This window comes from Oncorhynchus kisutch, linkage group LG14, assembly GCF_002021735.2.
Source record: "Oncorhynchus kisutch isolate 150728-3 linkage group LG14, Okis_V2, whole genome shotgun sequence".
Classification (NCBI taxonomy): domain Eukaryota; kingdom Metazoa; phylum Chordata; class Actinopteri; order Salmoniformes; family Salmonidae; genus Oncorhynchus; species Oncorhynchus kisutch.
This window is the reverse complement of record NC_034187.2, coordinates 30,817,522-30,830,472: the sequence shown is the minus strand read 5'-3', so window position 1 is coordinate 30,830,472 and position 12,951 is coordinate 30,817,522. Positions and strand designations below refer to the sequence as shown.

General features: G+C 40.6%; 1 protein-coding gene across 4 annotated transcripts; it reads left to right on the top strand.

The window, feature by feature from the left end:
• The first annotated feature begins 3,044 nt into the window (after nt 1–3,044).
• LOC109903981 (KH domain-containing, RNA-binding, signal transduction-associated protein 1-like) lies at nt 3,045–11,776 on the top strand. 4 transcript variants are annotated; one of them, XM_031788240.1, is made up of 11 exons: nt 3,047–3,413; nt 6,042–6,169; nt 6,755–6,871; nt 6,987–7,133; nt 7,309–7,451; nt 7,546–7,819; nt 8,063–8,139; nt 8,539–8,597; nt 8,793–8,963; nt 10,815–10,877; nt 11,267–11,776. In XM_031788240.1, the coding sequence occupies exons 1-9, from the start codon at nt 3,281–3,283 to the stop codon at nt 8,897–8,899; spliced, it is 1,185 nt and encodes a 394-aa protein (XP_031644100.1). In that variant the 5' UTR covers nt 3,047–3,280; the 3' UTR covers nt 8,900–8,963; nt 10,815–10,877; nt 11,267–11,776. The 4 variants fall into 4 exon arrangements, with proteins under 4 accessions (XP_020356618.1, XP_020356617.1, XP_031644100.1 ...); XM_031788239.1 differs by having other exon boundaries at nt 3,048–3,413; nt 7,312–7,451; XM_020501029.2 differs by having other exon boundaries at nt 3,045–3,413; nt 7,312–7,451; nt 8,793–10,877.
• Nucleotides 11,777–12,951: the final 1,175 nt, after the last annotated feature.

Below are 12,951 nucleotides of genomic sequence, written 5' to 3'. Positions count from 1 at the left end.
CAGTCCCAGGGGTGATGAGGGAGACAGGTGGCGTGTGTTATGGAAAATACCTCCCACAGGTCCTGGTTTACCTCCGGGATGTTGGGCTGAAGGGCAACCACAGGACTCTCAACCAACATGGAACCACAAGGGATGGAGAAGCAGTTTTTCACAATTCCTGACATTTAATCCTAGTAAAAAATCCCTGTTTTAGGTCAGTTAGGATCACAACTTTATTTTAACAATGTGAAATGTCAGAATAAAAGTAGAGAGAACGATTTATTTCAGCTTTTATTTCTTTCACATTCCCAGTGGGTCAGAAGTTTACATGCTACCAAATACTAATTGAGTGTATTGCCTTTCAAATTGTTTAACTTGGGTCAAACGTTTTGGGTAGCCTTCCACAAGCTTCCCACAATAAGTTGAGTGAATTTTGGCCTATTCCTCCTGACAGAGCTTGTGTAACGGAGTCAGGTTTGTAGGCCTCCTTGCTCGCACATGCTTTTTCAGTTCTTCCCACAACTTTTCTATGGGATTGAGGTCAGGGCTTTGTGATGGCCACTCCAATACCTTGACATTGTTGTCCTTAAGCCATTTTGCCACAACTTTGAAAGTATGCTTGGGGTCATTGTCCATTTGGAAGACCCATTTGTGACCAAGCTTTAATTAACTTCCTGACTGATGTCTTGAGATGTTGCTTCAATCTATCCACAATTTTCCTGCCTCACGATGCTATCTTTTGTGAAGTGCATCAGTCCCTCATGCAGCAAAGCTCCCCCACAACATGATGCTGCCACCCCCGTGCTTCACGGTTGGGATGGTGTTCTTCGACTTGCAAGCATCCCACTTTTCCTCCAAATATAACAATGGTCATTATGGCCAAACAGTTCTAGACCAGAGGACATTTACAATCTTTGTCCTCATGTGCAGTTGCAAACCGTAGTCTGGCTTTTTTATGGCTGTTTTGGAGCAGTGGCTTCTTCCTTGCTGAGTGGCCTTTCAGGTTATGTCGATATAGGACTCGTTTTACTGTGGATATAGCTACTTTTGTACCTCTTTCCTCCAGCATCTTCACAAGGTCCTTTGCTGTTGTTCTGGGATTGATTTGCACTTTTCCACCAAAGTACATTAATCTCTAGGAGACAGAACGCGTCTCCATCCTGAGGGGTATGACGGCTGCGTGGTCCCATGGTGTTTATACTTCCCATGATGTCAAGCAAAGAGGTAGTGAGTTTGAGGGTAGGCCTTGAAATACATCCGCAGGTACACCTCCAATTAACTCAATTGATGTCAATTAGCTTATCAGAAGCTTCTAAAGCCATGACATCACTTTCTGGAATTTTCCTAGCTGTTTAAAGGCAAAGTCAACTTAGTGTATGTAAACTTCTGACCCACTGGAATTGTGATAAAGTGAATTATAAGTGAAATTATCTGTCTGTAAACAATTGTTGGAAAAATGACTTGTGTCATGCACAATGTAGATGTCCTAACCGACTTGCCAAAACTATAGTTTGTTAAAACAAGAAATTTGTGGAGTGGTTGAAAAACAAGTTTTAATGACTCCAGCCTATGTGTATGTAGACTTCCGACTTCAACTGTATAAGCTGGAAGTGGAAGCCTAAGTATTGTTCTCCATTAGTTTACTCCAATTAGGGAGAGGGTTGGTATGGTTAGAGGAAAATAATAAAGAAGGAAAATACACTACATGACCAAAAGCATGTGGACACCTGCTTGTCAAACATCTCATTCAAAAATCATGGGCATCAATATGGAGTTGGTCCCCCATTTGCAGCAATAACAGCCTCCACTCTTCTGGGAAGGCTTTCCACTAGATGTTGAACCGTTGTTGTGGGTACTTACTTCCATTCAGCCACAAGAGCATGAGCAGGCCAGTCAAGTTCTTCCACACCGATCTCGACAAACCATTTCTGTTTGGGCTTCACATTGTGCACGGGGTCATTGTCATGCTAAAACAGGAAAGGGCATTTCCCAAACTGTTGCCATAATGTTGGAAGCACAGAGTCTAGAATGTCATTGTATGCTGTAGTTTTAAGATTTCCCATCACTGAAACTAAGGGGCCTAGCCCGAACCATGAAAAACAGTCCCAGATCATTATTTCTCATCCACCAAAATGTACAGTTGGCACTATGCGTTGGGGCAGGTAGCTTTCTCCTGGAATCCGCCAAACCCAGATTTGTCTGTAAGACTGCCAGATGGTGTAAGACTGCCAGATCACTCTAGAGAACGCGAGTCCAATGGTGACGAGTTTTACACCACTCCAGACGACGCTTGGCATTGCGCATGGTGATCTTAGGTTTGTGTGCGGCTGCTCAGCCATGGAAACCCAATTTATGAAGCTCCCGAAGAACAGCTCTTGTGCTGACGTTGCTTCCAGAGGCAGCTTGGAACTTGGTAGTGAGTGCTGAAACCAAGGACAGATGATTTTTACGTGCTTCAGCACTTGGCGGTCCCGTTCTCACTCATCATTATTCACAATTCGTTCATGATTAACGGCAGGGCAGCATGGTAGCCTAGTGGTTAGAGCGTTGGACTAGTAACCGGAAGGTTGCAAGTTCAAACACCCCAAGCTGACAAGGTACAAATCTGCCGTTCTGCCCCTGAACAGGCAGTTAACCCACTGACTTGCCTAGTTAAATAAAGGTACAAAATAAAGTAACGTTAATCATGGTATCATCCACATGAATATACAAGTGCTCAGAAACAATAAAAGTGACTCCAAAATGATAAAATGACTGCCTAAAGATAGATCTTGTGATCCTAATTCAGTTTGGGTTGGGTGAAAGACAAGAAGACAAAATAAAACTATTGATGATGCACTTAGTCTTCGGCATACAGTTGCTCAGTTAGGCATCAGCTAAGAAACAGATTTTTTCTTTAGAGACAAACCACAAAAAGGGATATTTTCAAGAAGTTTATTTTCCTGCCTTCTTGACCTCAATCTGGGACTAAATGAAAAGGTGTATGTTGTTGTCAGTTCAAAAACACTGTATCTTTAAATCCTCAAAGCAGCCTCGTTTCCAATGCATAAAAGCTGTGACGTATTTTCTTAATTTTTTTGCACGAGAAGAACGTCGTCCATTCTACAAACCGTATTCATCCATAACCCGCTCTCTTTTAGCGGTGAAATACGGATAACGTGTAGCTAGTTCCCGGAGAATATTACGTTCGAAAACATAGCTGAGAACATCAAGCTGGTCAACTTGATAAAGTAGGCTGTTTTGGGACGCTCCCGACCGACTGGAAACCAAGTAAACGAAAACGTTACAGAACGTGAGCCACATGAGTTCTGACGCTAAGCCCGAGCCTAAAAAAGCTAAAATGGAGAATGAAAGCAAGTATCTCCCTGAGCTTCTGGCAGAAAAAGACAGTCTGGATTCTTCATTCACACATGCAATGAAACTTATATCTACAGGTAATATTTTACTCAAATATTTTGATTGGAGTGCACGTTTGTAGTGACTCCTTGAACTAGTTTGCTAGGTAACGCGTTAACTAGCTGGTGTAACTAAAAATATGACGATGGCTAGGCTAACGTAGCTAGCTAGCAGGTTACTAAACTGTTCTGATTGTAACGCTGTTAACACTTGTGGTTTCAACAACAAACTGTGTTGACCTAAACGATAGGCTATTGGTTATTGATTCGATTCAATGGGTTTTCCTAAACCCACAACCTGTAGCCTAGTTAATTTGAGTTACGTTGTAAAAATGTAGGCCTTGTGTTGGACAACAATGGTTGCGGCGGGAAGAACGGCCTGTTAGCACGAGGCTCGAATGGAGGAGAGGCATGGCACAGAGTAGGATTGGTTAGGGACTCTGTAGGAATCTAGTTAGGTAACGAGGCTGTTATAACCTAGTACTTTTCCGTCGTGAAACTTAATGCATATGGAAGGCTGCTGCCGAATTAGTTTTTTCTCAAATGGAATAACATTCAGTAGTTAGGTTTCCATCCAATTGGCTACAGATTTGAGAATATTCTATAATTCGCACAAAAACAATGCATGTTTGCTTCAAATGTACTTGTAGTCGACAAAACCATTTCTGCGGTTAAATTCCCCATGCACCGAATAGAATATTCTAGGTTAATTTCCATCTGATTTTCAACTGTGTGGTTTTGTCACACAAAAATGTAGGATTATAAAGCAAATGTGCCCACTTATCATGACACGTGTGAGTTTATAGACAAAAGAGCGAGATTGTCAAAAGGCAGTCGAACTAGAATCAATCATCGAGTCGCTGGAATAAGACCCCCGATATTTATTGTAAAGTAACATCAAGCCCATCACCGTGCTCTTTCACCACCCTGTTAAATTCATAATGACTTTTTAACTATGTAGCCTCATGAACTGCACGCGTTCCCAAATAATATTGGGAGGACCGCACAACATCATTGCCTCCAAATTCACTTTGATATGATGGTTATTATATAAATATTTACAGATACTTTTACTTACACAAAGATCCCACTGTCTAGCATGTTTTAACTTTTGGGAAATTTACTGACAACTGTTTCCTCCAGGGCTTTCATGACATTATGTATGTTGCTTGCATAAAATGTTTGGCTGGAATTTTTTATTTATTTTTATCGTCAAATAGGTTTTTCATCATCAGAACCTGTCATCTCACGATCACGTTTGCTTGCTGCTTTTCTCTAAACAGTAGCTAGTTTTATGAACTAGGGCTGCTTATTTGTTTGTGCTACTAAAATGTGTAGTTGGATGATTCCTCACTAAACAAGCATAAAAATAGTTTTCCCCCCCAAATGTAATCCATAGAATGTACCATTTGGAGGAAGAATTTGACATCTGTATCTAAAAGCGTAATTGTAAATAATTAATCGGGTGGCATGTTTATGCCATTTTAGCCTTATCAAGGTCTTGTCCGTGTTCCATATGTAGGTGCTACAAAACAAAAATGTGGTGTCATATAAAGCATTACAGCTGGCTCTGTAATCTAAGTAATATATTTTTCAATAACAATTTCGTACATTCATTTATTAATTGACAAGTATAAACATCAGTATTGAGATATTACAGTTCTTTATATATGTATATATATTTGTACATAATATACTCTATGGGCATATTACAGTTCTGAAATTGGCATAGTAGGTAACAAATCAGAGCCCTCCTTTACTTGCATCCTGCAATAATAAAGAATTAACTTTATCACCCACTTTATTTGATATCCATCCCAACTACATTGAATCTCAGTTAATGTTTACTCATGCAAGTCACTTAGATTTTTACTAATAAACATTTCCCACATTTTACAGCTGGATTCCTGAATTTATTTTGGGAGTACCTTCATATGATGTTGCACTTTTGAAATTGGTAGTAGACAGCAGCTAGCTTGTACATCTGTGGGCCCACATTTTTGGTATGTCTGCTACAAAGTTACTGTGCAATGGCAATGCTGTAGGCAGGACATTGTTACAATATGTTGGAACCTCTGCCAGAGACCTCATGGCAGTCAGAATCTGAGCATTGTCCACTATGTCCGGTTGGCATGCCTTTTTAGTATAAGAAGATGGTTTCTGTAGTTAAGTGTCAAACCAGGTTATGAACGGTTTCATCCTGCTGCAGGGCCAGTTAACAGCTTGCTTGCAGTCTGCCTCTCCCCCAGAGCCAATTTTTACCCAGACATTTCACCACTGCCGGTCTGTTTCAAACTAAGCAGGGACATGCATTAAGATGAGTTTAGAATCTGTTTTGTCACCAAATTTGTATTCTAGTTTGATCAGCTACTTTTTTGTCAATGATGTAAATTGTGGTGTGACTTGAGACCCGCCCACCACATTTTTTTTGTGGGGAAATGAGGGAGCTAGTATCATTGGATGACTTTTGTATTCTCTTACTACGCCAGGATTTTCTCTGGTAGTAGGCCTATGTATTGATGTAGCTATAATTACTCTACACTTTGATTATGACCAAGTTCTGCTAATTACTTGTAAATTATGAACATTTCATGTAGCTCTTGCACTGTTTATGTTCAGTCTGAGTGATGTTAGTCAAACTAAAAAGCCATGTTTTCCGTTCTGTAGAGATAGAAAGGATTCAGAAAGGAGAGACAAAGAAAGAGACAGAAAGAGAAACTTACCTGGACCTGTTTACCACAAAGAACATCAAGGTCAAGGAACGTGTACTCATTCCAGTCAAACAGTACCCAAGGGTGAGTAAAGTTTTCTCTTGTACAATAGAAGCCGTCAGTTTGGGCCATTGCTTTTCATATGCGATTACATTAAGGGGGGGGGGGGGCTTATATGTACTGTGCTCAAAGCATACATTCCAATTGAACACCCTACTGCATGCCTGGCTCTCTCTCACTGTCAAGGGACAACTTGTACACCTCAGGGTTATCAGTGACCTCAAACTTAAATGGATATGACTGCATATAGTGCAGTTATTTTAATAGGGGAATTTCATGGGAGTGAAGTCAGAATGGCATGTCACAGTGCTCCTTCTGCTGTGCTGTTAGACCCCCAGTGGTGTCTACAAAATGGACCACTTAAACAGGCATAAATCAAATAAACAGGACTGCTGGTTCATTCCTCTTCAATTATGTGTGCTGAAACTTCTTTCTCATGTCTATTGCCACAGTCCCTTAGACGGGAAGGCAGCATGCTATAGATTCGAGGCATTGATACAGTATCTTCTGCAGCATATTACCGTGATCTATGTTTCAATATCCCTGAATACAACAATCTCTGCACCAAGAACATTGAGTCTATTAGTGAACCCTTTTTTATTTCCACAGTTCAACTTTGTTGGTAAGATTTTGGGACCCCAGGGGAACACAATCAAGCGCCTCCAGGAGGAAACTGGAGCAAAGATCTCAGTATTGGGCAAAGGTTCCATGAGGGACAAGGTGAAGGTAAGAATTGAGGGAGGAGTTGACAGGGTACATGTGGAGAAGAGTCCTTTTGTAACAAACAGCAGTGATTGAATGTGCAGAATTCATCGTTAGTTTTTACGCTGTTGAATTTCAGGAGGAAGAGCTGAGAAAGGGTGGTGAGCCCAAATATGCTCATCTGGGCATGGAACTGCATGTCTTCATAGAGGTGTTTGCTCCTATACCTGAGGCATACCTGCGCATGGCTCACGCCATGGACGAGGTCAAGAAGTTCCTCATCCCTGTAAGTATCCCAGGGAGCATCCTGCTTTAACCAACGCTATTTCAGGTTGTGATATATGGGCCTAGCTATTCGGTCTATGGTAACTTAGCAATGGTCCAAGATTTTCCATGCTACTGCCGTGTTATAATCTCTGACCTGTCATGTTAATGGAGCTACTCTCTTTACTCTTTATAAGCAGGACACCATGGATGGTATATGCCAGGATCAGTTCATGGAGATTGGCTACCTGAATGGCGGTCAAGATTCACAATCCAGGGGACGAGGGGGCCCTCCAGGCAGGGGCAGGGGAGCACCCCCACCCAATTCAGTAGGAGCCAGGTAGGACTCGCAGTGCCTGACAACCCCTTACCTTTCAAGACCAAAAGCCTTCACAATCCTACAAAGTTTAATTCACTATGATTTAATTATTCAGGGGGCGAGGAATGCTACCTCGTGGAGGAGCCCCTCGTGGAGGCACCCAACGTGGTGGAGCTTCCCGAGGAGGACCTCCCAGGGGTGGGTCGGCCAGAGGGGCTCCAGCTGGCCGAGGTGGACCCCCCTCTACACCTGCTAGAGGAGGCAGTACACCCCGTTCCAGACCACCCACCCCAGGGACACCAAGGATGCTCCCGTCCCCAGCCCACTCCCACCAGCAGCACCAGCACCAACATGCCCCACCACCCAAGGCTGAGGCCTACAATGAATATGTAAGTCAAACCACTCAATTGTTAAGTCATTGGGTTCTATACCTACTTTCTTTCAGAACTGAAGAGCTGTCAGTTTAACATTTTATTGTCTATTCATCATGGGTGACAGGTCACTTCATTCATGGGTTTAAGCCCCATCTAGTCCACTTGACTGTTTTATTCTGACATGCTAGTAGCATTCTGTTTTACATGTACCTCATCATTCTGTGGTAATAGTGGCGTGTGTTGTCTTCATTTCCCCAGCCTGCCTATGAAGAAAGCTACGCTGAGCCTGCATATGAAGGTTATGACAACTATTACAGTCAACAACCTCCACAAGCGTAAGTCTCTCATAATATAATGGTTAAAACAATGACGTGGCCAATCCTCAGTAGAAGATTGTAATAGCAGACTTTTTTTACCCCAGCATTTTGCGTTTGAATTGTCATAGGTGATATTGAGGTCAAGATGGTTAGGCTGGATTTCAGCAGCCAACCCAGCCTATGGTTCAGAGGTGATGGGTTAAATGCGGAAGACACGTTTCGGTTGAATGCGTTGTTGTGCAACTGACTCTGTATCCCGCTTTCCCTAGTGATTTCAATTTCCGGAAACTTTTGTAATTAAGCTGATATATTGTGGCATGTTTTCAAGTGAATGCTTTGGGGCCCCAGACATTTTACCCTTGCAATATTCAATGTAGTATCAGTCTGTCTCAAAAGGCTCTGACGTTCTCTTCACAGGGACACAGAGTACTATGACTACGGACATGGAGAGGCTCAGGAGGCTTATGAACCCTATGGTAAGATGGCAATAAATTAATGGTCTAAGTTAACATTTTTTCATACATTTTCAAATAATGAAACTTACATTGTTGGTCCAAACTGGTCCTGTGTCCATGTGTTGTACTCTGTTGTGATATATTTGACCACCACTCTTTTTGTCACACTGCATGTATCCAAACATTGACCTAGGCTTGGTGTTTTTTTCTCTGTAGCCCAAGATGATTGGGAGGGTTCCTGGTCCTCCACTGGAGGCAAAGCCCCTCCAGCGAGGCAGGATAAGAGGGGGGCCTACAGAGAGCATCCATACGGAAGATACTGAACAGTCTCCGGTAGAGGGTTGCCATGGCAACTGTCTCCCATTGTAACTCCCTTAACTCTCCAAAGTAATTTCCCTAAATGTTTTTCTTTTACATTTTCTGTAGTTTTTTTGTTTTTTAATGATTTGAGAGCAGGACAACTGGATGTATCGTATCGAGTGGGCGTAGCAAGCGAATGCAAGGATTTGGATAATACGTTATCATTCAATGTTTCCACTGCATCATTGACAGTTTTAAGATCTAATTTAATGGTTACTTAGAGAAACGTGATACCTTGTATAGTGTTAAATGTTATTTTGAAGGTTTGTTTCAGTTTGTCTTGAAATGATTTGTGGCAGTTGCAGTCTCATTTAGGCTGCATTTCTAAAGTATTTTTTAGCTAAAACTTGATTAATGACGTCAATGTAACATCGGCAACTAGATTAAGAATATATGGGGAAGAACCAAAATAATTTTCTAGACAAATCATTTTTGCAGAAACTAACATTCCCTATAGAGGCATAGATTTCAATGTTTTTTCTTTTCTTAGGGTTTTGAAATCTAGCCTTATTAGACACTGAGACAGTCTGTCCTAAAATATCTCCTTTAAGTATTTTCAATTCGACTTGGTTGTAAGTACATTCTACTTTAGATAACTTTTGCTTGGCTTACTTTGGTCTACATCTTATTGGGCTGACTTTGATAGAAATGCTGATAAATTACTCCCTTTGAGTGGTTCTACAAGAATTTGGACATGGTCCTCACATGGTCTTCATGTAAGGGAAAACTGCAGCCATCTCAATATTATATGCATACACTTAAGAAAGTTTTGTATATTGCTTTCTAAAGTTGTGCCGTCTCCAAAATGCATAGTGCTACGTACATGTGTACTCTTGCCTAAATAGGATACTAAATATATCCAAAAAATGTTTCTCTGCAGTGCGTTGTATCAATAAAGCCTAATTTGTTTTGTTTTTTTATCAAACTAAACCTGGTATTTTGCTTTTGTTGTATAGTAATGCCTTCCACTTCTAATAAAACTGATTCTCGTTTTGAGGATTTTCACAAAACTAAACAATCACCAGAATATTGTATGTACATAGGAGACAAAAGCAACCAAAAAGAACATCTGCTTTACTTTGATAAAGAGCACTTCCTCTTCATCTCTCTGTATTAAAAAGGATCTAGAAGAGACTCGTTATGTCAACTAAAATAAAGATGGTACCTTAATCAAGGTAATGTATTCCCAAATACTTCGCTTGAGAAGGGTATAGTGCTTGGACTTGTAGTATTTGAAATCAATCGTTACAACGGAACATTTCCTCAAGCTTCCCAATGAGCCATGTATTTTTAGTCCTTTGAAATAACTGATTTTCAACCGTATTTACAATCAAGCTTGCAGGGATCTTACTTGACTTTGATGCAAAGTCATGCTGGCTGGTTTTATTAAAGAAAAATATCGCAGTGCAGAGGAGAGGATGCTAAAAGCCAAAAGATCACGTCAAGAAGGTAAAACTAACCCCAACTGTCATTTGTTAGATATTTTTTGTCTTATGCTCAAAATGCTAGAACCTGCTAGTCAACCCAAACCAGTTGTCCAAAACTGCGTGACTGAAAAATATGTCTCAAATAAAATAGCTGTACAAAATTATTAGAAATGAATGTAATGCAACTCTTGCTAAAATTGAACGCAGTTTATGGTCCAATCATTTAAAATGCCTTCTGCCTTTTTTATTTTATTTTAGAATACTGTTAAAATGTTCAGCATTTGTAGCAATCTTTAAGTCATGGTTACAAAAAATAAATTGACAACCTCAGCTTGAGTTGCATGACTTTTGCAGTGAAATATTAGTTTTGCATGAATGATTGTCCAACTTAAACTACATGTAGTTGTCAACAGCACTTGCACATGGGTCTCATTTGTATTTCTGTCCCCAGGTATTCTGAGTTAGTCCTTCTGGGTTTGAGAAAGGCATTGGACTTGAGCTGAATGTCCTCATGGTAAGTATTCTCTTCAGCAATATGTAATTTAAAAATGCTCAAGCTGCTACAGTATTTGTTTTGACTAATAATAAAATAAAACTGATGAAATCAAGAATGACCCAAGTCTGCCAACTGTGTACCTCAGATTCTGCATTTGCTTGTTGAATTTGGCCAGAAAGTGCTTAGTCCCCTTCACAACCAACTGCAAGGTTTTTGAATGGACCCTCGGGCTGACTTTTGTCCGTCTCTAGTAGAAAATCAAACCAGGGTTGTGATGTAGTACTTTCTGATGGACTGGAGGAAATGTTGGGTTTTTCCCAATGATAAAGGTTTACCTCAATCTGTCACTTTGAGAAGTGCTCTGTTTTCATTCTGTGTGACTGAATTAAAAAATGTATTTTCAACAGGTATAATCCTGTGAAAGGCCTTGACTGCACTGATAAAAGGCTCCTGGCAGTCTGGCGTTTTGTTGGGGATTTAAATGTCTGGACTGCCAAGGTTTCTTACGCTCGAGATTCAACCGTTTGTTAGAAATGATGATAAAAGAATGAGCTCGTTCCATCACTTCAGCATAATGGCACTCCCTGGAATACAGTTGATTCTCGCCCAGTCTCCAGAGAAATCAACATTAGGCCTACAGTGCATTCAACTTGAGTTGGGATGAAATCATGGTCTGGTTCCCGACAAAGCAGCTTGGAGAATGCTCCAAGAGTACAGTACGAGGAACTGAGTTGGTGTGTCATCTTCCTTTGGCTCCTGATAGATTTCCGTGACTAAACATTTTTACCTCACTTTTTACATTTTTAAATATGTTGACATTTTGTGTATTTGTGAAATTGTAGTTGCCACAGGAAGTTCTTAGATGTTTTCTGTACAGACTTAATTTTATATATCTGAAATAAATCCCAATATCCTGACTGCTGTTTCTTAATTGTGTTGGTACGGGTGTTTTGCAGCTCATAAAAGGTACATTCTTCAGCTACCTTCATTATTATATTTAAATATAGCCTTGGTTACTGTATATATGGACAAACATCTCTTATCATGGGCCTAATCTCTTCCCTTACTAAATAAACACCATCTCTCTGGGTACTAGGTGTCTGGAATGGCAGCGTTGTGAGTGGTTGCTCTGCTCGGGTTTCTCGCGCTCTTATTTTCTGTCCACTGTGAGGAATCTGGGTAGTGATGTCTGGCCCCATTCTGTAAGGAGTAAGGTGATAGACATAATATTGACAAAGGGGAGAAGGATAAAGGAATGTGATTTTAAGACACTAGTTTACTGGCACAGCGACCCTTTAGTTGGGACAAACGGGTAGCAACAAGTGAATGCTCAATGCAGCATCTAATGAAGTTGTTGAACTCAATGGAGCATTTTAGTCGAGTAGTGGTGGAAGTACCATGAGCCACCCAGTAAAGTACTACTTGAGTAAAATTATTTGTTTTAAATCTACGTAAGTATCAAGTAAAACTGCAAATCATTTTATGTTCCTTATTTAGCAAATCAGATCCCATTTAATTTCTGAAAGCCAGGGGCACAGTGCAACATGCATACTAATGACGCATGTGTGTTTAGTGAGTCCGCCAGATCACAGGCAGATGGGATGACCAGGGATGTTCTTTTGATATGCGCATGAATTGGATCCTTTTCCTATCCTGCTAAGCATTCAAAATGTAGTGTACTTTTGGATAATGGAAAATTATTTGTAAAATTACATTTTCTTTAGGAATGTGGTCAAGTTAAAGTTGGGAAATATAAATGGTAAAGTAGATACCCCCCCCCCCCCCCCCAAATGACCTAAGTAAATATACTTTAAAGTACTACCTAAGTACTTTAAACCACTGCAGTCGAGACAGGTTGCTGAGACAATGCTCTTAGCAGCTGGAAAATACGGAGAGGAGGTCGCTAGACTGAAACCAGCAAATCAGTGCCTAGTGATTACAATTTTGGAAATCTGTGCCGAAGTATTCACGCAAGATTTGTGATCATATACAAATGTAGGCAATATTTTGAAATTTTAGTAATGTCAACAAATAATTTGTCATTAGAGCCAGGTGCTGTGGTCTGTTTTACATATCAGACGATTTTAGGGTG